Source organism: Taudactylus pleione, unplaced genomic scaffold (genome assembly GCF_031769625.1).
Source record: "Taudactylus pleione unplaced genomic scaffold, aTauple2 ptg000096l, whole genome shotgun sequence".
Lineage (NCBI taxonomy): Eukaryota > Metazoa > Chordata > Amphibia > Anura > Myobatrachidae > Taudactylus > Taudactylus pleione.
The window spans coordinates 151,247-175,572 of NW_028284498.1; the positions used below are offsets into that span (position 1 = coordinate 151,247).

Sequence of the window (24,326 nt, forward strand, 5' to 3'; positions counted from 1 at the left end):
GGAATGATGGGTATATCTGCTGTGCCTTTGCTCTGAGAGTTCAGCTGAAGTTGGGTCCAGCAGGCTCTTATCTCTTCACCTTCTGGTCCAAGAGGCTTAAGGTGCCTGTCTGGTTGTGTCTATGGCTTCCTATCCTCCCCATTTATGGCAGAGCTGGTAGGATCTGAGAGCCTTGCATGTAGGCAATGGGCCCCCTCAGCTTAATATTCCTCGAGACCATTTTGCCTCTGCGTCATGTGATCTATAAGAAAAGCTGTAATGGAGTATTGTCTCGAGAGCAAACTGTGCATAGGAAGTAATGGTGACCAGACATACCAGCATGATCTCTATAGCAGCTTCACTCCATAGCACACAGGGTTTGAGTCTTAACTGTTTACAGCAGTTATATGGAATTCTACTTATGGTATATAATATGCAGTGAATGCTGTCTCGATGGAATGTATTTCTGAAGAGTCTGCATTTATAATTTATAAACCAAAATGTGGAACAAAATATTGTCAGCAGCACATATAGCTCATCTGATGGTGCACATTAAATAGATGACGGCTTCAGAACATCAGCTATTCACAGTTGACAATTGAATTCCCCTTGAGCGTTAGTTTTTTTTTTTTGTTGTTTTTGCAGTTTGTCCAGTATATTGTGTATTCCGGTGCATTTAGATCCTTAATTGGAGTGGACAGATTGGATGGGATATCAGTCACAAATTGTAGTTTGGGATGAGAGCGTAAATATTACAACATAGTAATGCTAACTAGTAGTAACCAGTGCACCAATACCATAGTTTCATTTAATAGTTGCAATGCAGTCAGTATTCTCCATGCAAATAGCAGCATCCTCTCCCCTTCATCATTACTGCAATTACCCCCGCACGGATCAGAACGATAGATTGTGTGGATTGCATAGTGTGTATGGACTATCTGTACACTCCTGCGGTCGCTTGAGATATCGTCCGGTCATCCGAGCTGCACGGCAAACCAGACGATAACTCATGCAGCGCCATTGCAGGTAATGAAGGAACGAAACGAGGGATTGTTCCGTCCTTCATTACATCGTTCATGTGTACCCGCGGTATTATATGTTCCCAGCTTTACTGTTAAGCACGCTGTGGGTAAATAGACTATTCAAGTGACTATGGTAATACAGTGTGACTTAGACGCATGCAAAGTTTACCGATAATCGCTCAACTGCATAAATGTTGGCATTGTGTTCATTTCTGAATCAGAACAGAAGTGTGGTAGAAGAAATGATACATAAGATAGTGCTGAACTGTATTCAGGAGAAATCACAAAACTGGGACATTCATTACACCACTGGTTTTTGACCTACATCTTCCATATAACTACCTAATTCAATATACATAGTTATTTAATCTACTATTCTAGTAAACGGCATATGTATGGTCTTTCTAAAGAACCTTCGTATAATGTTTTTTAAACGAACACTGATAGTATGTTCACTTCCTTTTAAGACTCAAACTATTATCCCTCATCTACTTATCTTAAGGATTCACACCATATACTTTGACAATTTTGGTTCATCCACGATCACTCTTATTGGCCAAAAATGATTTTGTGTGCTCCATTCATATTGTCGTATTCAGTCGCTGCAGTTTTTCTGTTGTGTGTTTAGGACTGTTGCCATAGTTGCTCACTGCACACAAATACTTATTTTATACCTTCTATGATCCTAATTAACAAATCAAGGATTGTTTCATTGATTGTTTTTGTGGAATTATCAATCTGATTTTATGATCTGCATTGTTACATGCTTTCCTTGATCAGTAAATTTTTTTAAACCTATTGCATGGTCTACTTAATTTTCATCTTATAGTTTGGTATTATTATAAAAAAAATATATACATTTTGCGTTACCAGAATTTTTTTTTTGTTATAGCTATCTTGTGAATACAGCTGAAGGGCTATAAGCGCTGTCTTTTACATTCCTTCTACCAAACAGTGTACACCAGGGGTATTCAACATACAGCCCTCCAGATGTTGTGCACTGTACATCCCAGCATGCCCTAATAACAAAACTGTCAGGGCATGCTGGTATGTGTAGTTCCACAGAAGCTTGAGGATCGCTTGTTGACTACTATTGGTGTGTTGATTTTTTTTTATTTTTTTTTTCTGGGGACAGCAATGATTCAGAACTTTTCTATCAAATAAGAAACATAACTGGCCTACTGGTCACACATCTTACCCAACTTCGTTGTGCTGAAACAGCCACCGGTGGTGGCTTCTGATAGACCCAGAGTTCTCAATATTTTGGAGTTTATAGTGTGGTACTCAAATAAATTTATAGTAGATATTAAAGTGTGTATGATTATCACAGGCCCGATGTTACCTGGTTGTGGTGTGTTTGCAGGAATCCGCTCTTGCTTCGGCACTCTTAGGCAACACTGTTGCTTCTTCCCTTCCTCACACCACAGTAGAGAAGCAAGGATTTCTACCCTTCCACAGATGCAGGAAAAGTAAAGACAGAATGTACAGATGTGTCCTCCATACACCTTTCCTTTTTCGCTTCATTTGGCACGAGATGCCTTCACGGTTAAGATGCACCACGACGAGTAGCAATTAGATAAATCCCCCCCCCCCCCCCCCCCAAAAAACAAAATTCCTGCAAAAGTATACGTAGAAAGCTGCAGATTAAATCACAAGACGTGGCTAATTCGCAGATTCTAAGGCATGGCACATTTGGCCGTATGGCTAGATTTTAGGATAGGTGTATGTGGACTAGGGATGTGCAGGCTCGGATAGGTTCGAGTTTGCACGTGGAGTTCGGATTTTTCCCTCCAAAAAAACGGAACTCAGAAAGAGGCAAAACGTCATCTTACATGGACGAACATCATCATTCCTGGTCTTTTGTCCAGGAATGATGATGTTCGTCCATGTAAGATGACGTTTTGCCTCTTTCTGAGTTCCGTTTTTTTGGAGGGAAAAATCCGAACTCCACGTGCAAACTCGAACCTATCCGAGCCTGCACATCCCTAATGTGGACACATCTGTACACTAAAAATGATTTTTTAATGTGTTTCTAGTGACCTCAAAACCTAGAATGGGTAACTTTAATTATAGGAAACACATGGCAAGCATTTCTTAAATCACACTAAATTCACTAGGATTCACTAATACAATAATGCAATTTCACATACATCCTAGGTGATACTTAATGCTAAATATTCCCCCACTGACCATACGGAAAATACAAATTAAGTAGCTCTTCACAAATGCATATCCTATAACAATTCTACAGTCCTAATCAAAATTTCTCGATAATACGCTACTTAACCCATCACAATAATACTTTATTTAACCATGAATTATTAGTCACATGCAATTTTAAATGCTCAAGTTCTCATTAAATAGATGCATGGTTCCTTATATTGGATGGTAATGTTTAGGGCACATTGTAATGTAACAGAGGAAAAAAAGCTGTTTGAGCAATTTGACCTGGGTTGTATTTAAAACTTTGCGTGCACATGTGGGTCCCTTAAATACACAAAGTCTATTGTTGCTGCGCTGTTATACTTTAACACAGCACATATGAGTAGACATTTCTGTATTTATATCCTGGAAAACTTGGTCTGGCTGTGGCACCACAAGTCTCAGCAGTTTCTTTAATGCTGCTTGTCTCTCTGGGCACGGTCTCTCACATGCAGCTGGTCTCTCACTTGTTTCTTGTCTTTCTGTTGCTGTCTATTTGGTCACACACTTCTGGCTGCTTTCACATCATATTGGTCTCTTCCGGTTGGTGTTTCACTTCCAGTTTTACATCCCACTCTGAAGGGTCTTTGTCTATGACTTCACACTTACTGTAGTTTCAGACAGCTGCAATGGGGACACATCGCAACTGCAGTGTATCGCAACAGGCTCCTTCATACATATCCGTTTAACACCATACTTTCTATGGACAATGCTTTTTGTGCCTGGTATAGTTCTCCTTATACATTACATCCCCGAGTGCACTGCCTTCAGTTACCTGGACCTTCCCCACTTGTCCCTTCCTCTGTTCTCCCTTCTTCCCTCCAGATTTGGGTTTCTGTGTTGTCCGTTTCCTGCTCAGTAATATATTTTCGATGATGTTGAGAAAGCTACATAAGCTCCAATGTTACAGTACAATATATAAATTAATACTTGTCTTTAAGGTGCATACACATGGTCAGATCTGTCAGACAAACAATGAACTACGAACTATTTGTATGATTTTACCAACGATTTCATGCACTACGAACGATTTTTGCCTGTATTGAAATGAATGCAGTCAGATTTGTCAGATTTCAAACACGTCAGATATCAGATATCGTTATCTGACCATCGGGAACACTCATCGTTCAGGCATATCAGATATGTCAGATTTTCCTTCAGATATGAACAATTGCACGATTTTTTAAATCATTATCGTCCAGATCTGTAGAAAAATCTGACCGTGTGTATGCACCATTAGAGTTGTACAGTGTTTTATCTATTGTGCTGTGTTTTTAGATTGTGAAAATGTGAGTAAAATAAATGGTTATTAAAAACAAAGTACTTTTCCCTAACTGGAAGATTTTTGTTTTACCAGCAGTCAGCTTAGCCGAAGAAGTTTCCCAGCTCTAAGATCTTTCTTGTAGATAACATTTACTTTTCTATCAAGAGAGCGCCCAGCTCTGACTCCTGTATACAGCGCTGGCTGAGGTTACTACTTTTTTTTTTTTATTGCCGAAGCACCAGCACAGTGTGGCCATTTGTCTTCCCTGCTAATTTAATTCAAGAGTAATAAGATCACTGTCCATCTATTATCAAAACTATTACATATAAAGTTCCAAATGTCACGGAAAGATCTTTAGAGACATACTGTGCCAATGTATAAATGTTACAACAAAGTACAACCTTCATTTTGTACTGCTTAATTCTTGGAAATCCTTTTCTTTTCCTAAAACGCTGCTCTGTTCAGGCACATTGATGGCGTCTATCACTCATCAGGGTATGGTATCTTTTTACAATTGGGAATATTTGTGCATATCAAGCATTGCTGAATACTTCTTGGAGTGCTCTTGGAAATGCATATTGCAAGAAGTGCACAAGGGAGGTACCGAACGTCTGTTTAAAATTATATTATGTGTACTGACCACCAGCTCCTAAGATGTTGCAAAATTCAAGTCCTTTTGCAGAGTAGAAAATTGCCACCACTATCTCCTCACAGTAGTCACAGTATCTGCAGTGCTCATCAAACTCAAGGCTTGGCTCGGAATATGTTCCCTGTGCTCCCTCCAGAAAAGGTTTTGTCTTGGTCCATAAGCTTATGGGCCTCAGGGGGAATCTTGAACAGTTCATAAATATGCTTACGTAGCAGGTCCAAAGCTCCTTTTGTGCCGCAGTCATGTGACTTCAATGCCCGTCTGTATGGAATCTTCAAACACCTATTCTATTATTCAGTGTTCTTGGGGAATTTATGTTCTTGGCACAGCACTCTGCTTCTTTCCATAAAGTGGACGCTTACTATGTTGGATTTTTGTAGCAAGTTGTTAATGTAGTGATAAAACTCGTTGTGAGCTGATTAACATTCAGTTCTAGTTACTTACTCCCTGTTAGCTCACATTGGGCCTGATTCAGAGGTGGCTGCTGCGTCCACTCTTGCGTCTGTTGCCGGAGTCGCGGCTGCGATAATATGTTAATGATGGTACCGGCCTTGCCCTGATGTAGCAGCCTGTGTCTGAATGTGGAAGGACTGAAGCCCACTTTCAGCCTCTCTGCACGCTGTAAAACAATCGGTGATTATTTAGACGCCACCGTCGGTGCGCCATTACGTGTACCATTGACTCTGGCACCAGCCCTACGTCAGGTGCAGTTTTTCCACCTGACCCTGGCTTCTGCGGCTGCGCGTTTGGGAATGTAGCCACTTTCACTGGCGCACTCGCGACACTCCGATAACACGCCCATGAGACTACTTTTTTAGTTTTCACACTTAGGCACCGCCCAGGAACACCCATCACATTACCGCCTGTAACTATTGGAACCGCACCTTTGTACATACTGTGTAGACTCGCTGTACGGGGTACATACTGTACGTACTCGCTGTAGGGGGTTTCTGAATTTTGTGTGCATGCAAAAATGCTCAACCACATGAACATGAGCATTGTATTTGTATTGCGTGCGCCTTTGAATCCGGCCTGTTATTATGAAGTGCAGTCTTCTCTGGGTGCGATTACTGCTTTGCGGGCTCTTCATAATCTGCCTTATGAATCAAATGTCCAAGGTGTCTGGAAAACCACGTTGTACATGTATTTCTGGTTTCTTCACTAGCCCTTGAAGACGATGGGCTTTATTTACGAAGCAGCGGCTTTTGTAAGCTGCTGCTTCTTGGCGGGTCAGTGTAAAGCACGCCGGTATTACATGGACAGCGGGAGTCGTTTTACATTTTTCTATTGCAAAAGTGCTGCTTTGTAAATAAAGCCCATTGTATGGTTTTACATGCAGATTTCGGGTAACTTGATCAGTAAAAGGCCTTTAAATGTTACCTGACCTGTGTATATTTCGCTACATCCTCGCACGTTGCTCTGACAGGTGGGGCCGTTAGGGACATGTAAATTTACAGTGCTCAGTAAATCCCCTTTTCATTGGCCTGCGTTTTGTCTGGCTGCCAGTTGTTCCACCTCCACAGCTCTGCTAAACTGAAACCTGCAGGGCTGGCCTGCCTATTTATGGAGAGAGGAGGAGCTTGTTTTTCTCGTCTACACTGGTGACATCTACAGGTAAACCCAGGTACTGACCGTACAGGTCTATAAGAAACAGAGAACGGATCTCTTATTTCCTGGATGCGAGTGCAAACTGAGATTGCAGAGAAACCATATATAAGAAATACATACCAAATGCAGCTGCTCTAATCATGTCACTTTATCTCCAGGAAACTTTACCTATGTCTCTAATAATCCGTCTCTAATCTTGGACTGGTGTAAATGTTGAGGGACTTGAGGCTTGTGTAGATAGTTAAACCTTTTTTACATTGTGAACACTTTACACACCACCTTGCATGCAATAAATGTGGTTAGCTAAAGCTCAAACCCTGGAGTCCTCCATTTCAAACTATCATAACCCCATCGAATCTTGACATGGTTTTCACTTATTGTGCGGTTTTATTTTACTTCCTTGTGCCAAGAAGATTCTGAAAGCACGGAGCCCCTGAGTGTAGATGGGAACTCGTCTGATCTAGAAGAGCAAGCAGAGGTTGAGGAGCTGGACACACCCTGCCTGGTTCTAGATGGTGATATCCCACAGACACCTGATCAGGAAATGTTCCTCAAACAGCACTTTGGAAATCTGTCTGCTAACGGCCCAGGTTAATATTATTAGCTGCAAAATTCCTCTTTGTAACCTATGTCTTGGATATTTGTGATAGTAAGCATTACCTAATGAGATGGAGAATTCCAGAACAGACTCTGCCAAGCTTTAGGAATCCTTTTAGGAGTACTCTTAATTTTTCTTGTTCTATGTCCATCCCTCCACCACCCCAACATTTTTTATCTTTTTTTTCCCCTCACTCTTAATTGTATTTGCAGTCCCCTGACCCTCTGTTCCCTCCAGTTTTTCCACAATGCACCCTTTTCCAGTCTGCTCTTACCCTTTCTGCTATTGCCTCTCCACTGCGGTCTGCTCTCGTTTTTTTCTGCTTATCCTCACCAAGATGTCGTGTATGGCATCCCCTCCCTTTCACATAAATATATCCAAGAGTGAAGCAAATTGGTATTGGCATAAAATAAATGTATTAAAAAGAAAAAAAAAGGCAGTCCATATATTTAGCTGTGATTTCACTTTACGAGGTTCATGTACAATGCAAACATAAAGGTAACAGCACAATATTACTTTACTTAGCGGCAATTGGAAGTACATATGCAAATTTCAAGCTACAGACCCATTTCCTGGTTCCTTGGTAGGATTATACAAACACTTTAATCTAATTTTGGTCCAGAAATATGCAGTAGAATTAAGAGTGGGTGGACATCAGCCCTGTTAGTACCTTTTTTGTTACTTTTGTGTGTTTGAATGTAGTTAGTATATTGCACACAGAAATGGTACATTCCATTATAGTGTATATAATGAAATTCATTAAAAGTATAGGACAAGGAGCAGCTTACACCATCTTGCTGTGCACTTAACTATAAAATTGGTAATGTCCCCAGCTCAATTTTAATTATCTTGCCCCAAAAACTTGTACTGTACATCGTGCACTTAATCTGTTCTTAGCAAAGCTTACTCTGTCTGTTTGGCTTGAGCTTCTCCAGTATAAGATCGAGACCTCCATAGGTCCTGTTGTTTTGACATATCATGTGAATTTCAGCAGGTGCTTTCCTAGAAGAATAGATGAAAAAACAAACCATTTGTGCTATAAGTTTTCATGGTTGTACATGAGTCATAATGGAGAGCTTTGAAAACTTGTCATTCCAACCGAGTCTGTGTGGACAGCTAGATCCGCATTACATAACATGGCATTTTAAGCCTCTCCTTTTTTTTTTTTTTTCCATTTTTAGAGGGACCAGTCCTGACCTCAGAGAGAAGTGAATGTGCCAGCATCTCCTCACGGTTCTTAGCCCTGAATCAAACACAGGCTTTCAGGTTTGTATATAGAATGCATTAAACCAGGGCCTGTGCAAGGTTTTGCAGCACCCTAGGCATCACTTCAGCCTATTGTCCTCCAATACCCACTTTCAAGTGCCTCCATGGGTTGTGTAAAATAAAAAGAACGCTTACTTCCTGCTGGCTTGCAAGGCTACAGTCCAGATATACAATTGTCTAATACAGAACGCTGTCCAGGTTACACTGCTGCACAGGGGCAACTGAAGGGTTTCCAAGAGGGAGACTCTAAATGTTGATTTCAGAGAGGATCAAAAAAAAAAATTGATCTAAGCAACAGAAGCTTTTTTTTGTGATTTGTTTAAGCCCTTGTCTATCATTCGCTCTTGTTTAAAGGCCCTGCCACATGCCTGTATACCTGCATAATACATAACGTTTGTGTACTTTAAAACCGAGAATAAAAAGGAAATGAGCATATGAAAATTCTTACTTTGCAATTATAGTTATTAATAGTGGTCATATACATTTTCTCCTGGGGTTCTGTATTTGGTTTTGTGAGGGAGTTTAAGTCATGAGGGGCATAGGAGGGAAAGTGGTATTAAGTAGTTTCCTGTAAATATGCTGTAGTTATGGCCTGTACACATGGGACGATCAGACAACGATCAGTTATTGTCTGATCGTCCTGCATGTGCTGGATGTTCGATATCGAACATCCAGCACATGGACAAACGCGGGTCCCTATAGTAAACAGGCTAACCTGGTCCATATCGATCAGGTTGGCCTGCATGCACGGACGGTGGTTGACATCGACCATCCGTGCCCGCGCATCGATGTTCGTTGGAGGGGGGGAAAAAAGGACGATATAAGCGTTATCGTTTATATCATTCTTTTTATCTGACCGTGTGTATGCACCATAAGTTATGGTTTGTAGGAATTGATTATTTTTTTTTTCTTCCTTGCAAAAGAGCCTCTCTTGCTGTATCCTAGTTGTGCTGAGGAGTAAGAATTGCTGTTTAATTGTTTTCAAGACTAATGCAGATTCATAGGCATGTCTTTAAGATGCTAAAATTGTAAAGGCGCAACCATCCATTTTTTTTTTCTTTCTTTTTGATAAAATGTTTTAACCTTAGGGTGTCCCCAGCCAGAGAGTGCAGCGCTATCCAGGTCTGTGCTTCCGTTCCCCTCCTTCTGGGTAAGGAGCCCTGTGCAATGGCCAACCCGAGTAGGCTTTTGACAGTTCCATCCTTACAGCCCACACCCTGTCCTTTTCACGAAACCCCCCCCCATGCCAAGTGATGTAAAAAAATAAAATTTGCTAAATAAATTAAATCACCTCCGTGCGTCAGGACATCCACTCAATGAGAAAATCCCTTTAAGCCCTATTGGCAATTTGCACCTGGAATGCGTAACTTGCAGTCCTTGGAAATTTATCGGATCAGGTACAAACTTGCTGTGTGTGAGTAGGGAGTTCTTGGTTCCTATTGAAGGACAAAGCTGTAGATTGTACTGGGAATTAGTTTTGGCTTACTGTATCCGGAGCAAAGGGGTAACTAAGCCTTGGAGAGAGGGAAAGTGGATGGAGGTAAAGTGCCAACCAATCAGCTCCTAACTGTCACTTTATAGGCTGTGCTTGAAACATGACAGCTGATTATCACTCTCCAAGATTTAGTAAGTTTGTTACCACAACCACATGGACCATAAATAATCGTAGCGTATGTTCAACTCTTAAAAGAGCTAGTTTAAGGGAAGTTCTATTTATGTAATTAAACCTATATGTAGTGGTGTGTATTTCCTTAGTAATTGAGGCATTTTTTATGGCTGCTCTTTAGCCTGCATTAACAGTACATTACAATATTGGGTCTTGGCAGCTGAATGGTATTAATGCAAAAAATTAAGAAGACCGTAGTTTAGTTGAGTGTATTTACATCTATATTTCTATTTAAAGTTTAAAATTTCAGTTGTGCAAACCCTTTAAGAACACGGTAACATATGGCAGATGGCTTGTTAGATATGTGTCCGCGGGGCCTAAAATAACTCCTCTATATGTAGTGCATTTTTTTTTTTATGTGTTTTTATGGGATATATCCCATATGGCTTAGTGGAGGGCCAATTCAGTATGATACAGCTTGTGGGACATATAGGAGGTTTCCGTATAGCAGTAATATGTAGCGTATTCCAATATAGTCATGTTGGGATTATGGTATTCATGAGCAGTGATGTCATACACATACACACACACTAATACATAGTCAGGTGCATAAATATTGGGACATTGACAGAATTTTCATATTTTGGCCTCTATTCACCACCACAATGGCTTTGAAATGAAACAAACAAGATGTGCTTTAACTGCAGACGATCAGATTTAATTTGAGGGTAATTACATCCAAATCGGATGAACGGTGTAGGAATTACAACGGTTTCTATATGTGCCTCCCACTTTTTAAGGGGCCAAAAGTAATGGGACTATCAACTCAAAAGCTATTTCATGGACAGGTGTGGGCTATTCCCTCGTTATTTCATTATCAATTAAGCAGGTAAAAGGTCTGGAGTTGATTCTAGGTGTGACATTTGCATTTGGAATCCGTTGCTGTCAACTCTCAATATGAGATCCAAAGAGCTGTCACTATCAGTGAAGCAAGCCATCATTAGGCTGAAAACTCAAAACAAACCCATCAGAGAGTTAGCAAAAACATTAGGTGTGGCCAAATCAACTGTTTGGAACATTCTTAAAAAAGAACGCACCGGAGAGCTCAGCAACACCAAAAGACCCAGAAGACCACGGAAAACAACTGTGGTGGATGACAGAAGAATTATTTCCCTGCTGAAGAAAAACCCCTTCACAACAGTTGGCCAAATCAAGAACACTCTCCAGGAGGTAGGTGTATATGTGTCAAAGTCAACAATCAAGAGAAGACTTCACAAGAGTGAATATAGAGGGTTCACCACAAGATATAACCATTGGTGGGCCTCAAAAACAGGAAGACCAGATTAGAGTTTGCCAAACAACATCTAAAAAAGCCATTACAGTTCTGGAACAACATCATATGGATAGATGAGACAAAGATCAACTTGTACCAGAGTGATGAGAAGAGAAGAGTATGGAGAAGGAAAGGAACTGCTCATGATCCAAAACATATCACCTCATCAGTGAAGCATGGTGGTGGTAGTGTCATGGCGTGTGCATGTATGGCTGCCAATGGAACTGGTTCCCTTGTATTTATTGATGATGTGACTGCTGACAAAAGCAGCAGAATGAATTCTGAAGTGTTTCGGGCAATATCATATGCTCATATTCAGTCAAATGCTTTAGAACTCATTGGACGGCGCTTCACAGTGCAGATGGACAATGACCCGAAGCATACTGCAAAAGCAACCAAAGAGTTCTGTAAGGCTAAAAAGTAGAATGTTATGCAATGGCCAAGTCAATCCCCTGACCTGAATCCGATTGAGCATGCATTTCACTTGATGAAGACAAAACTGAAGGGAAAATGCCCCAAGAACAAGCAGGAACTGAAGACATTTGCAGTAGAGGCCTGGCAGAGCATCACAGGGATGAAACCCAGCGTCTGGTGATGTCTATGCGTTACAGACTTCAGGCTGTAATTGCCTGCAAAGGATTTGCAACAAAGTATTAAAAAGTTAAAGTTAGATTTAGGATTGTTTAGTTTGTCCCATTACTTTTGGCCCCTTAAAAAGTGGGAGGCACATATAGAAACCGTTGTAATTCCTACACCGTTCACCTGATTTGGATGTAATTACCCTCAAATTAAATCTGAAAGTCTGCAGTTAAAGCACATCTTTCTTTAATTTCAAAGCCATTGTGGTGGTGAATAGAGGCCAAAATATGAAAATTCTGTCAATGTCCCAATATTTATGCACCTGACTGTGTATACACACACACACACACACACACACACACACACACACACACACACACACACACACACACACACATGCATACACACAGACTGACACACTCTCACTTGAGGCTGGTCTCTGCATTTTTAAATAAAAGCAAAATAATTCCTTCTAAGTCCCATATATGTTTAAGTAAACCTTTTAGATGCAGCCACTTGCGTTTTAAGAACTTTATGGAGCTTGTCCAGAAGCAGTTTTTATATACTGTATTGTATTTTGAGAGAATAATGCAAAAGTTATGCATTAAAACAGTGAAGGTAATTGTTAATGTAGGGAGACGTGCAGCCATTGTTTTAACTAGATGGTTATCACAGGGACACATTGTTTTCTTCACAGAGCAAAAATTACTGTAGATTTATTTATTTATTAACAGTTTCTTATATAGCGCAGCATATTCCGTTGTGCTTTACAATTGGAAACATTGATAGAACAAAACAGGGTAATAACAGACAGACATAGAGGTAAGAGGGCCCTGCTTGCAAGCTTACAATCTATAGGGAAATAGGCATTGATACACAAGGATAGGTGCTAAATATTACAATTTGGTCCGGCCAGAATGCAGAGTTTCTTGGGGGGCTGCATGATCCAGTCACACAGGAATGTCGGCAAAATGTCATGAGGATGTGAAAGAAAGACAATATGTGAGGTTATGTGTGGACTGTGTAGGGGATGTAATAAGACATGGAAGCTATGAAGGTTATGTGGTCGGTTCTGGAATCTGATAAGCTTGTCTGAAGAGGTGAGTTTTCAGGGAACGCTTGAAGGATTGAGTAGAGGTAAGTCTTATTGTGTGTGGTAAGGCATTCCATAGAGTGGGTGCAGCCCGAAGAAAGTCCTGTAACCGTAAATGGGAGCAAGTAATGCATGGGGATGAGAGACGCAGTTCTTGTGCTGAGCGGAGAGGTCGGGTTGGGAGATATTTTGAGATGAGTGAAGAGATGTATGTTGGTGTAATTCGGTTAATGGCCTTATGTGTAAGTAACAGTATTTTGTATTGAATACGGTAGAAAACCGGCAACCAATGGAGGGACTGACAGAGCGGGGCAGCAGACGATGAACGTTTGGCAAGGAAGATAAGCCTTGCAGCTGTATTCATAATGGATTGTAATGGCGATAGCCTGTTTTTGGGAAGACCAGTAAGGAGACTATTGCAATAGTCAATGCGGGAAATTCTGAGTGCATGGATTAGAGTTTTTGCAGTGTCTTGTGTGAGATATGGTCGAATTTTGTATTTGTTTTTTAGATGTATGTAACATGATTTTGAGACAGGTTGAATGTGGGGAACAAAGGACAATTCAGAATCAAGGATGACACCAAGGCAGCGAGCTTGTGGGATGGGGTGGATTGTTGAGTTATCAACAGTGATAAAGAGATCAGATTGGTAACTGTTATTGGCCGGTGGAAATATAATTAATTCTGTTTTAGAAATATTAAGTTTCAGGTAGCGAGATGACATCCAAGATGAAATGGCAGAAATACATTCAGTGACACGGACCAATACAGATGCTGATATATCTGGAGAGGATAGGTAGATTTGAGTATCATCCACATACAGATGGTACTGAAATCCAAAAGAGTGGATTAGTTTGCCAAGAGAGGTGGTATAGATTGAGAATAGCAAAGGACCTAAGACAGAGCCTTGCGGTACTCCAACTGATAGAGGTAGCGAAGAGGAGGCAGAATCAGAAAAAGAGAGATCAGATAGGTAGGAAGAGAACCAAGAAAGGGCTGTGTCCTTAAGACCTAGGGATTGTAATGTTTGTACGAGAAGAGAGTGGTCAACAGTAGATAAGCTCTTGTTAATTTGTTTAAAAGCTCTATTTTATCAAGAAAAAAAGTTACTTTTATTTTCTAAGCAGGAAGTGGCCTGGTCCCAGCACTATGGAGATGTGGGATCAAGAGGTCAGCCTAGAACGTGATGATCAGAACACTTTCATATATCCCACACAAATTAATGATTCCGAGTCTGTGATACAAGAAGGTGCCAGCCCTCTAAAATCAGCCTATCAACGAAAGAAGAAGCAGACAATTGACATAAAGATGGGGAAAATGGGTCCATTTCTTTCCTCTGTTGTTTCCAACATGAGGAAAACCCAGTCTGTCCATGATCTTGCACAGGAAGGTAAGCTGAATGCTCTGTAAATTCATCATATGATGTGAAGTTTTACTGGAAAGTAGGGATCTTCAGGAGTAAAAATATATTCCCTGTTCCTTTTCTATACATCAAGGTTAAATGTTTTGCTATATTTACAGTACATTCATGCATTGGCAGAACTCCATAATTAACTACATTATTTTATTTTCACGTCATGTATTTGCAGTCAAAATGCGTCCACAAGCTCAAACTGCAGCTGAAAAGGAACAGAAGGCCATACACCGTCGGACTTTACCAGCCACACTAACTAAAACCGAATGTTCACCATCACTCACCCAGAACAAGGATGTAAAAACAGCTAAGGGCAGATCCTATATGAACCCAACAACTAGCTCCATGGCCAAGATCTCACGGAGTGTCTCTGTTGGGGACAATTTGAACCTTGGTGAGGCACAGGAGACATCCATTGGTTCTGATGTAAAAAACAACTTTTGTGATCCTGAACTGGGAACTGTTACTGTAGATACAGAAAAGAGCCATCTAGTAGTAAAGGACATTGTCAAACCCCTTGTGCAGCCTATCACGAACTGCTCTTCACCAAAGACGTTTCAGTCAAAGAACCGGGCACATCTAACTTTAGACATTGGTAAACCATTGCCTGACCGACCTTTACTTTCTTTTGGTAAAAGTAGAAGCTCATTTGAAATTGAATCGCCAAGATCACCTGGATCCAGCTGGAAACCTAAACTATCTTTCACAGACCTAACGTGCAGGAGTGACAGTCGAGCTTCAGAAGACATCTGCTATACTAAACTGTGTCCTGAAGAGCCTGTTGCAACAAACTCTAAACTGAATGAACTTGAACACAGAGTTGACTTGGGTTCAGAAAGTTTAAAGCCTATTCACAGAGGGAGAGCCTCTACTATTGGCCACACTCCAGATCATAATCCAGGACTTTGTCCTGTTGAAACCATTAGACCTAGGTCTCCCTCCCTCAATGCAACATCAGCACTGGACTCAGGTGGGCACAGAGGGCCACCCTTGGTGGTATCTCCATTTAAGTCTCCTGTTTGTGTGAGTGAATTCACAACTCCATCTTATCTCTCTCCATCCAGTCTCTGGCCTTTCTCGTCTTGTTCACACCTATCTCGTTTTATAAGCCACTCTCAGAATGGTGAGGCACTTGCTACCTCCACAACCCCTCTCCCATAACTTCTTCTACTTTAGCAAAATGTTACATTAAAGTTGTATGTTTTTCAGGTGTTTCTTTTTCCTCCCACACCTTCTACCATATATTTTTCTCGCATTACATTACCAAACGCAATTTAATGGGAGTTCGCCTTGAGACTAGCATAATGGTTACTATGAAATTTGCAAAGTTTCTTCAAGTTAGTCATGGCCCCAGCTAACATATTTACCTATCTTATGAAGTAAGGTTAATATTTTTGTTCTTGGCTTTTTGTTTTTCACTTGGTTTCTCTTATTGTGAGCACATTTCTCTGCATTTCTCCACTAGACTGTGCACAATTTTATTAGCATTCCTTTGATGTTGGCAGGAAGACCACCAATGCGAGTGCTCAAATGTGGGGGAATACTTTTAATTCTACTCACCCACTGTTTGAGGCCTCTCTATACTTCATCGGATTGTTAGTGATAATGAGTCCACAGGTGCCTGCTTACCTTACTACTTGAGGCACTAGGTACTCATATGGAGGTGTGCTAGGACAATTGTAATAGAGAAGTCTTCCAATTAGACCACAACCAGAGTTTGGCTATGAGCTCAATCATTTATGTTCATATTATAATTGATCATCCAAGTGCAAAAATTTCAATATTATTTCCTCACCTGCAGGTTCATCTCCTCACGGGATATTTGGTGGTTTTAGGAAGATATCCAAAGCTCATAATGGCAATTTCTTGAATTATTTTCCCTAACCCTTGTCAGGTGTTTTTATTTTTGTTTGTTTTTTTTGTGCCTTCAGTGTCTGTCTTGTTGGTTAGGTTTTTTTTTTTTTTTTTGGTCTTATGTCGGTAGTTTTTTTTTTTCCCAGAATACAGGAATGTGGACAAGAAAGACTTAAGGTGCATGCACACGTAACGATTTTATGAACTATTTTCTGTCAGATTTTTTTTAAAGTGTAATGAACGATTTTTTGAACTACAAACTAATTTTGTAACTTCCCTTAATGAAAATCGTTCAGTTGATCAGTCAGAATGAACTACAAACGGGAACACGCATGAACAATAATCGTTCATCGTTATAACTCAGAAACTGAACGATTTTTTTAACGATTGAACGATAATGACGCCGTTATAGTTAAATCGTTCAAAAAAACCGTTACGTGTGTATGCACCTTTAGGCCTGTCTTGAAGTTTTGGGCCTTGGAAATTTTAAGGGGAAAAAATACTTATCAGCCCAGTTTTCAAGTGTATCCTAGGTATAAAACTTAATTGTGCTTTTGATATAGAATCGCACACATTTTTGGAGAGCATGATAGAAAATTTACAAATGGGCATATTAAACTAAATATGGTTTGGTGTTCCAGTAATGGGGAACAGCCAGGTTCCTTTATTGAATTTAGGAACAATTACCAGGCTTCTGGAAAAGGAATTTAGTTGATGAGCATTTTAAACTGCAGTAGTAGGAAGTATTTGGAGAATATTTCCAGAAAGCTTTTGAAAGATAAATAGGAATATGGTATCCTAAGTGTGGACTTGCAGGCACAGCCAACCAAGATCTGATAACATGTCGGAATGGTGGTTTTTATAGTTACATAGGAACAGAATGCAGATTAAATCATCAATCATCAAGCTTGCCAGGTGAATTAGGGTGGGTTGCACAATAAGTACCTACCCATAGTCTTTAATAGGCATTGGCATCAACTGTACAATGCTCTGACTATGGGAGGAGTTCCACAGAAACGTCTCCTGCCCAAATAATACCAATTCAAGGACTTTTTCCCAATTGTAGTCACTCTTTTTGTAATACCTTTTGGGTACCAGGGATTGTTTATAACCATTTACTTGCAAGTCTCACACTTATGGTTTCTCTAGGGGAGATTCATTAAATCTTGGAGAGGGTAAACCAATACGCTATTAGCTGTAATTTTTCTATAACAAGCTATAAAATGACAGACAAATGCTTGGTGAGAGATAAAGTACCAACCAATTGGGTTCTGTTCGTATTATCCGAATGCCACAGTAGGAATAGCTAATTCCAAATGCACCCTACCACAGAGTATCGGACACATTAAAATGACTATTTGGGCCAATTACATATATTTTAAAAAAGTGATCTAACCATATTTATATTAATGAATATTACCTTTTCAGTTTCAGTGCAGCCAGTCAGCTTTGAGCAGTGTGAAATGATTGCCTCAGAGTTACAGGACAGCCTACGACGAGCATTGAGTCTCTACCGATCGGTGGGTGAATTTGTTTCCTAAATTATACTTAATACATAAGAGCATATGGTACACTGCATTTAATACCAGGAACTTTAAATGAGTTGTCTGCTTTTAAACAGTCCCCTCTTGTAGTAATTGTACAGCATTGAGCTCCTGAGACATGGTGCAGACCATGCGGTTTAGGATGGGCAGTAAAGACGGAATGAATTTAGATAGAATTTATGGGCATCCAATCTGGTTCTGGATTCACGTTCATATAGCCATCCAGGATAATTGAATCGCATGGTTCCCTTCAGTCACCAGGTTTAAAAGCTGCACCTTTTGCCTCCTGTTAAATTGACATTGTTCAGTAGCAGAGTTGTGGAGTCGGTATGCTTAACTTTTGACTCCAACACCTTCATAAATGGCAAATGTATAGTAATGTTTATTAATTTAGATTAATTAGCAATAACCAATTAACTACAGTAAAATTGTAGCGCAAAGCATGTTCATCTCAACTATGTAAATCATCCGTAGATTGATTGAACATGAAATATATTTATTTTTACTAAGCTACAGTTTTTTGTTTTTCCTCTTATTTTCAACAGAACTTTGTTCTCCAAACAGAGAACAACCACTGTATTGCTGGTATTTTTTCTTTTTTTTTTTTTTTTTTTTCTTTCTTTGCTTTTTAATGCTGCTGTTTAGTGTTTCTTATTTGCAAGATAATGATCAGGCTCACATGTTCAGAGAAGCATGAGACTGACCTTTTAAAGAGTGCCTGGGAAATGAGTCATAGATGCCTGTACTTGCATTAATACGATCACCAATTTTTATATCAATTTTTCATTTTAGCAGGAGTCTGTACAATTTTACCGACTTAAACTCCACATTCCTATGCAGCAGCTTGAATTTGGGTACCAGAAATAAAATTACTAGCAACATTGCTTTACAGATGGGCCTCTAATGGATTATTTTGTTCATGGATTAACTACTTTTCCCATAGTAGGATATAATTTAAAAAGTGGTGTAAAATTAGTGGAATCCTCCTGTTGTGTCGCAAAGTAATATGACTTTTTGTCTCCTGTAGGTGACCGCAGTTGGCCCAGCAACAAACATGGATCACTGCAAGATAGCAGACCGCCTTACAGAAACGTTTGGCATAGTGAAAAGGGAGCTGGATTCCTTAAAAGATGGCGAATGTGGGGCAGGGATGGGGGAAGATTTGTCTCCACGAGGGGAAGACTACAGCACTAACCTCGAACTTCCAGTAGATGGTGACTCAACAGTTCATGGGTCCCAGCAACTGGGTAATGACAAGACTCTCGCCCTCCTGCAGCAATACTCTGAACTTTTACTACAAGCAGTGGAAAAGAGAATGGATAAGAAACTTTAAATGCGCATTCAATGCACGGCTCGGGCTTCAACATCTTTTTGGGCTATTTTTCACGAAAGGTATTCATCAAGAACACTGCAAGCCAAAAAGTTTAAACACTAAAATAAATCTAGTGTAAACGGTCATTTAAAGCCTTTACGCCAGCAACTAAATTAACACATGGACACCGTTCTGTTACAAGGATCTTTCCAGACCAGCAGCACTTGTCTCTCAAATTGATCCGGTTTTGGCACTATAGGCCAATAGCTTACGTTCTGTTTCTGCTTTCAGTTACTCGCAGATGTGCAGAACTATCAAAAATCCAAATGTTAAAAATCTATTGTAGGTGACATTTTGTGGACTGAACCAATATATTCCTGGATAAATGCTTCAGTTTGCAAAATGGCTGCCTCAGATGTGTAGGAAACAGTTAGACTTTAACAAAGCCTTGAATAAGTATTATATTTGTTGAATTATATATTTTTTAAATTATTGATTTTTTTTTTTTTTGCTTTAAATGTTTGTTTGATATCTGTGTTTCTCACTCAAGAACTTTTCCATTTAATGTCTTTTTTTTTTTTCTACAGGTAGGAGTTGGCACTTTACTTTCCAGATGTTAAGGTCCTAACTATTTGTTACAAAGGATCATGGGAAGTGTAGTTTTAGCAGCTGAACATCATAAGATGGATGCTTCTGCTTTTAAAATGGGCCTGCCAGGTGCAGAGAGTGAAGGCTCAATTTTTATTGGCTGAACCAATAATTCATGAGAATGCGGCATGTTAATTTAGTAGGGATTGGAGACTTAATAAAGGCCAAATACTGATCTTTCTTTTTTGGTAACTGATACACAATTGACAGGCTATAGTCAAATGAATTTCGATTCAGCACATAAAATGGCTGCCTTCACGGTCTGTAACTGACAAGTCCCATTAAGTGCTAGCATCACTTTGGTAAATCTCATAATTGGAGCATTTTTTGAGGGATGGTTTACATTTTAACCTTGTTATATTGCTCCTGCCTTACGTTTGTTCATTATTTAACCCAACTGTAAGTGATTTGTTACCTTCTAAACAAGGGCCTATTGCATGTAACTAGTTTTTTTTTTCTTTTTTCTTACAAAACTGAAGATATAGCTGTGAGAAATCTGTGACAGCATTTTATGATCCCTGTATAAGATTTATTTATTTCCTTTAGACCATACACCATGATAATCATTTGCTTTATACTGACCTATTTATCACCACTGTGGCCCATATACAGTAGCTACCCATTCATAAGAAATTGCCAAAATGACAATTTTCTTCAACATTATGAACTGTATTTAGTTATGATCACTCAACATTTGTGAGGAAATTTAACTTTTTGGGAAATCCTTTATAATCCACTGGCATGGATAAATGCCAACCACCAAAAATAAGTCTTGTTTTCAAATCCATTTCGCTGGTCGTGCAGAGATCTTATTTTTGTCTGTTTTTTAGTTTTGAAACCTTTTTGCTTTAATCAGTTGATTAATGCAAGTTGTTGGTGGTATTTTTAAGTGTTACTTTATTTAGAATGTTGGGTATGTGTAGTTTGACAGTAGGTTTGAATATTTTTGCTATTTCCAGTTTGAGCTATGCATGCAGCATTTGTGCGGTGTAACTGCGTTAACCTCTCTTATGCTGATCTGAAAAAGTTGAATAGTGAGGCAGGTCCTCTAACTATACTATTTGCCATGAGGAACCGTATATGTTACAGTTTATAAAACTTTTTTAGCATTCGAAGATTGTTGATTGTTTTTTAATGGGATGTTTTACTGCCTGTCTTTCAGTTTTTTTTAATTATTATATTGGATAGAATATGCATAAACCTACTAGGTTGCTCACTTTTTTGTAATTTGATTGGGCAACAGCGTTGTTTAAGTAAATTTGTAGGAAAAAACATCTAATTGAAATGAGTGGGAGCGGTCTGTGACCATAAGAATGGTTTTGATTTTCAAATTTTTATTTTAAGTGGTTTTCTGGATTCCTGATGTGTCCTCATGGAAGTTTTTCATTCCAAATTAAAATCTATGCATACAATGCCTCACAAGCTAAATATATTGTGAAGTAATTGCCCTGTTAGATTTTACATAATGGTAATTTTATAATTTGATCCCATGGAACAGGTACATGAATATATCCAAAGGGGCCCATACAACTTACGTCAGATTGCGCGCTCCAGCAATAGGATTGGAAAGGCGATCTGCAAGTCGGAGGAACTGTGAAATTTCTCCATGTTAAATTTCACCGATTTGCAAATCACGATATTTATAATCATATTTTGATTGTGATCAGCAAAAGCGTGAAATCCAACATGTTAGATTTCACCAATCCGGCATCTCCGGATCGCAGGAACATGACAATCCGTCACTAGTGTATGGGGGCCAATAGAGCTTCTTAATTATCCTGGTTTTCTTTTCTTGTTGATATTTACTATAAACTAGTTTACAATTGCCCTGAATTTATCAGGAAACTGAGCCATTCTTTTTGTAAATAGAAATTTAATTCCTAACCTATAAAACAAATGTTAGGCAATGTTGTCATTCCCTCTTTACTAGATGTCAGAGGACAGTGACACACAGTATTGCAAGCAAAGCCATACTTTAGGAATTAAATCTGCAGCACCTACACAAATTTTAAGGCAATGTTTTTTTGTTTTTTTTAACTCTTGTTATATAATCTGTTGCATTTTGTTAAATCCTAACTAAAAGAATATAGATTATATTGGTCTGGAGCTAATTGTTGGTTGTCTTTATAACTGAAGACCAGATAAAAACCATTGTTTAATCATCAAAGTATGACCAACAAATACAAGCATCTACATTAAATACATACATATGTTGCTTAATATCTAGATTCAATTCCACTGGTTTTGCTAAAAAACTGTTTGTTGCTGTTTGTAAATAGTGTAAAAAAAAAAAAAAAAGGTCCTTGGGTTGTTGAACCCATTTTTGGAGCATGGAGTTGAGATGCATGAGAAGATCACTTAGGAAATGCTTAATTCATGAGCAATCTGCATGCTCTTTACTCACAGTACGCACTAAGGAAACGTGGGCAGCCCCTGGCCTCTCTGGTAAATTTGGATTTACTAGCCACAGCAGACTTGGACTTCTATTTCAGCTGGAAACCCATCAGTTCCATACTTTCTGTTTAAAGCATCCATTGAAATTGCACAGTCCTTTGCCCCAGGCTGCCCCTTTGTTTACTTTAGCAGTTGGCAGCGCTGCTATAGCCTCTGTGCGGCCTCCAGGCTTCTAAAAGTAACAAAAAATTATACTATAATATAGGGGAGGAGACATTTTAAAATGCCTTTTTTAATAACTTGGAGCAATTGTTATGTTTTGTGTGTTTTTTGCACTGTGATCTGCCTCTTTTATTTATGAAGAGAGGGATATTTTTTAAAAGTTCCTTTGTACTTCATGTCTTAATTTCAATAAAAGCGTGAATCTTTTAGAATTGTATTTGTTATAAAATACATGTATACTGTGTTTTAATGACAATACTTTTATACTGCTACTGAGCTAAATTTCCTTCCACCATCTAGCATTAATGTGCTACAGCCCCAAGTGTAGTGCGTACTTTCCAAATAAGCATTCACATGTACAGTTCCTTTTTCTGAGTAGTAGTATATGTGCAAATACTTTTTTTTTTTTTTTTTTTTTATATTTCTGCATATCCATCAGATGTTTCATTTTTTTATTCTTTTTATTAGTGAATGGTGGGCAGTGGCGGATCCAGTGGGGGGGGGGCGATTGGAGCGATCGCCCCCCCTAGCACAGTTTGTCTGACCTTTATCATCTCTCTCCTCTGCATCATTAAGCTCAGAGGAGAGAGATTATAATGGCTGGGCTATGATCGGAGCTCCCGTCTCCCAGTTAGGGGGATGTGTCAGTGACAGCCTGTCACCTGACTCAGGAGCCTCGGAGGAAGTGATCACAGCCGGCTCCTCACACCCTGTGATCAGCTGTGTGCTCTAAACAGACCACATGCTGATCATTGCTAAAAAAAACAACTTACCTCTGTCCAGGGAGCGAAGATCGGGGCTCCGGAGACCAGTCAGCTGGTCTCCCGGCTCCTGCACGGTGACCCTGGTCAGCTGCTGCATTAAACAGCTGACCGTGTCACAGTGCAGGATGGGAGAGCCCAGAGGGAGGACATCACCGGAGCAGCGGAGGTAAGTGAAAGTAAAGGGGTGGATGGGGGGGTCGCCAGGGGGGAGGGGGGGTTGTCGCTAGGGGGGGGTTCGCAGGGGCGGGTGGAATTAATCGTTAACTCGCCCCCTAATACAACGGTCTAGATCCGCCCCTGATGGTGGGTGGTACTAGTTGAAGCCCTCCTGCCTATATCAAGGGTACCACCTAACAGTAATGTACTGATGGAACTGGAACAGCCATTTTCAGTTTTATTAGTGTGTGCTTGATAGCAACTGATGGGGCAATTTCTATTTACCTGTAAAGAACAGAGACCTTTTAGAAAGAACTGCCAAGTTTCAGAATATAATTGGAAAATGAGAAAACTGCCACCAGTCAGTGTCCTTCTCTTCAATACTCAATTTTAATTTATTAGTTACTCACTAAAGAGGTGCTACCCACTATGAAAATATATCATGTATCAAAAAACAAGGATAGTGGTGCGATGTACTGGTCATGCAAATAAAATATAACCTTTATTAAATTCCATATAAAATTATACCAAACATATAACCCATAAATAGGCGAAATAATAAAATAGTAAACACAAATTATTTTTAAAATAATTGACGGACAGTCTGAGTAAACAAAAAGGGAGGTTATGCCCAATAATTCCATAGGTGTAAAAGCAGAAGAAATGTGAATTATTTGTACCATTGATTTGGTCAGATCACATAATGTTAACTGCACTACAGGTTGAGTCTCCCATATCCAAAATGCTTGGGACCAGGGGTATTTTAGATATCTGAATATTCCGTATTTTGGAATATTTGCATACCATAACGAGATCTTG

At 39.5% G+C, this 24,326-nt stretch overlaps 1 protein-coding gene across 2 annotated transcripts in view; it reads left to right on the top strand.

The window, feature by feature from the left end:
- LOC148526430 (mitogen-activated protein kinase-binding protein 1-like) overlaps positions 1-22,781 on the top strand; it is a 172,665-nt gene extending 149,884 nt beyond the window's left edge. Inside the window, exons 25-30 of one of the 2 annotated variants that reach the window (XM_088470298.1) lie at positions 7,138-7,314; positions 8,504-8,588; positions 14,324-14,589; positions 14,789-15,583; positions 17,896-17,987; positions 19,039-22,781. In XM_088470298.1, the coding sequence (XP_088326424.1) occupies positions 7,138-7,314; positions 8,504-8,588; positions 14,324-14,589; positions 14,789-15,583; positions 17,896-17,987; positions 19,039-19,344 (1,721 nt within the window). In that variant the 3' untranslated portion in view covers positions 19,345-22,781. The remainder of the gene's footprint in view (positions 1-7,137; positions 7,315-8,503; positions 8,589-14,323; positions 14,590-14,788; positions 15,584-17,895; positions 17,988-19,038) is intronic. The other variant, XM_088470299.1, reaches the window with a different exon arrangement.
- The last annotated feature ends 1,545 nt before the right edge of the window (positions 22,782-24,326 follow it).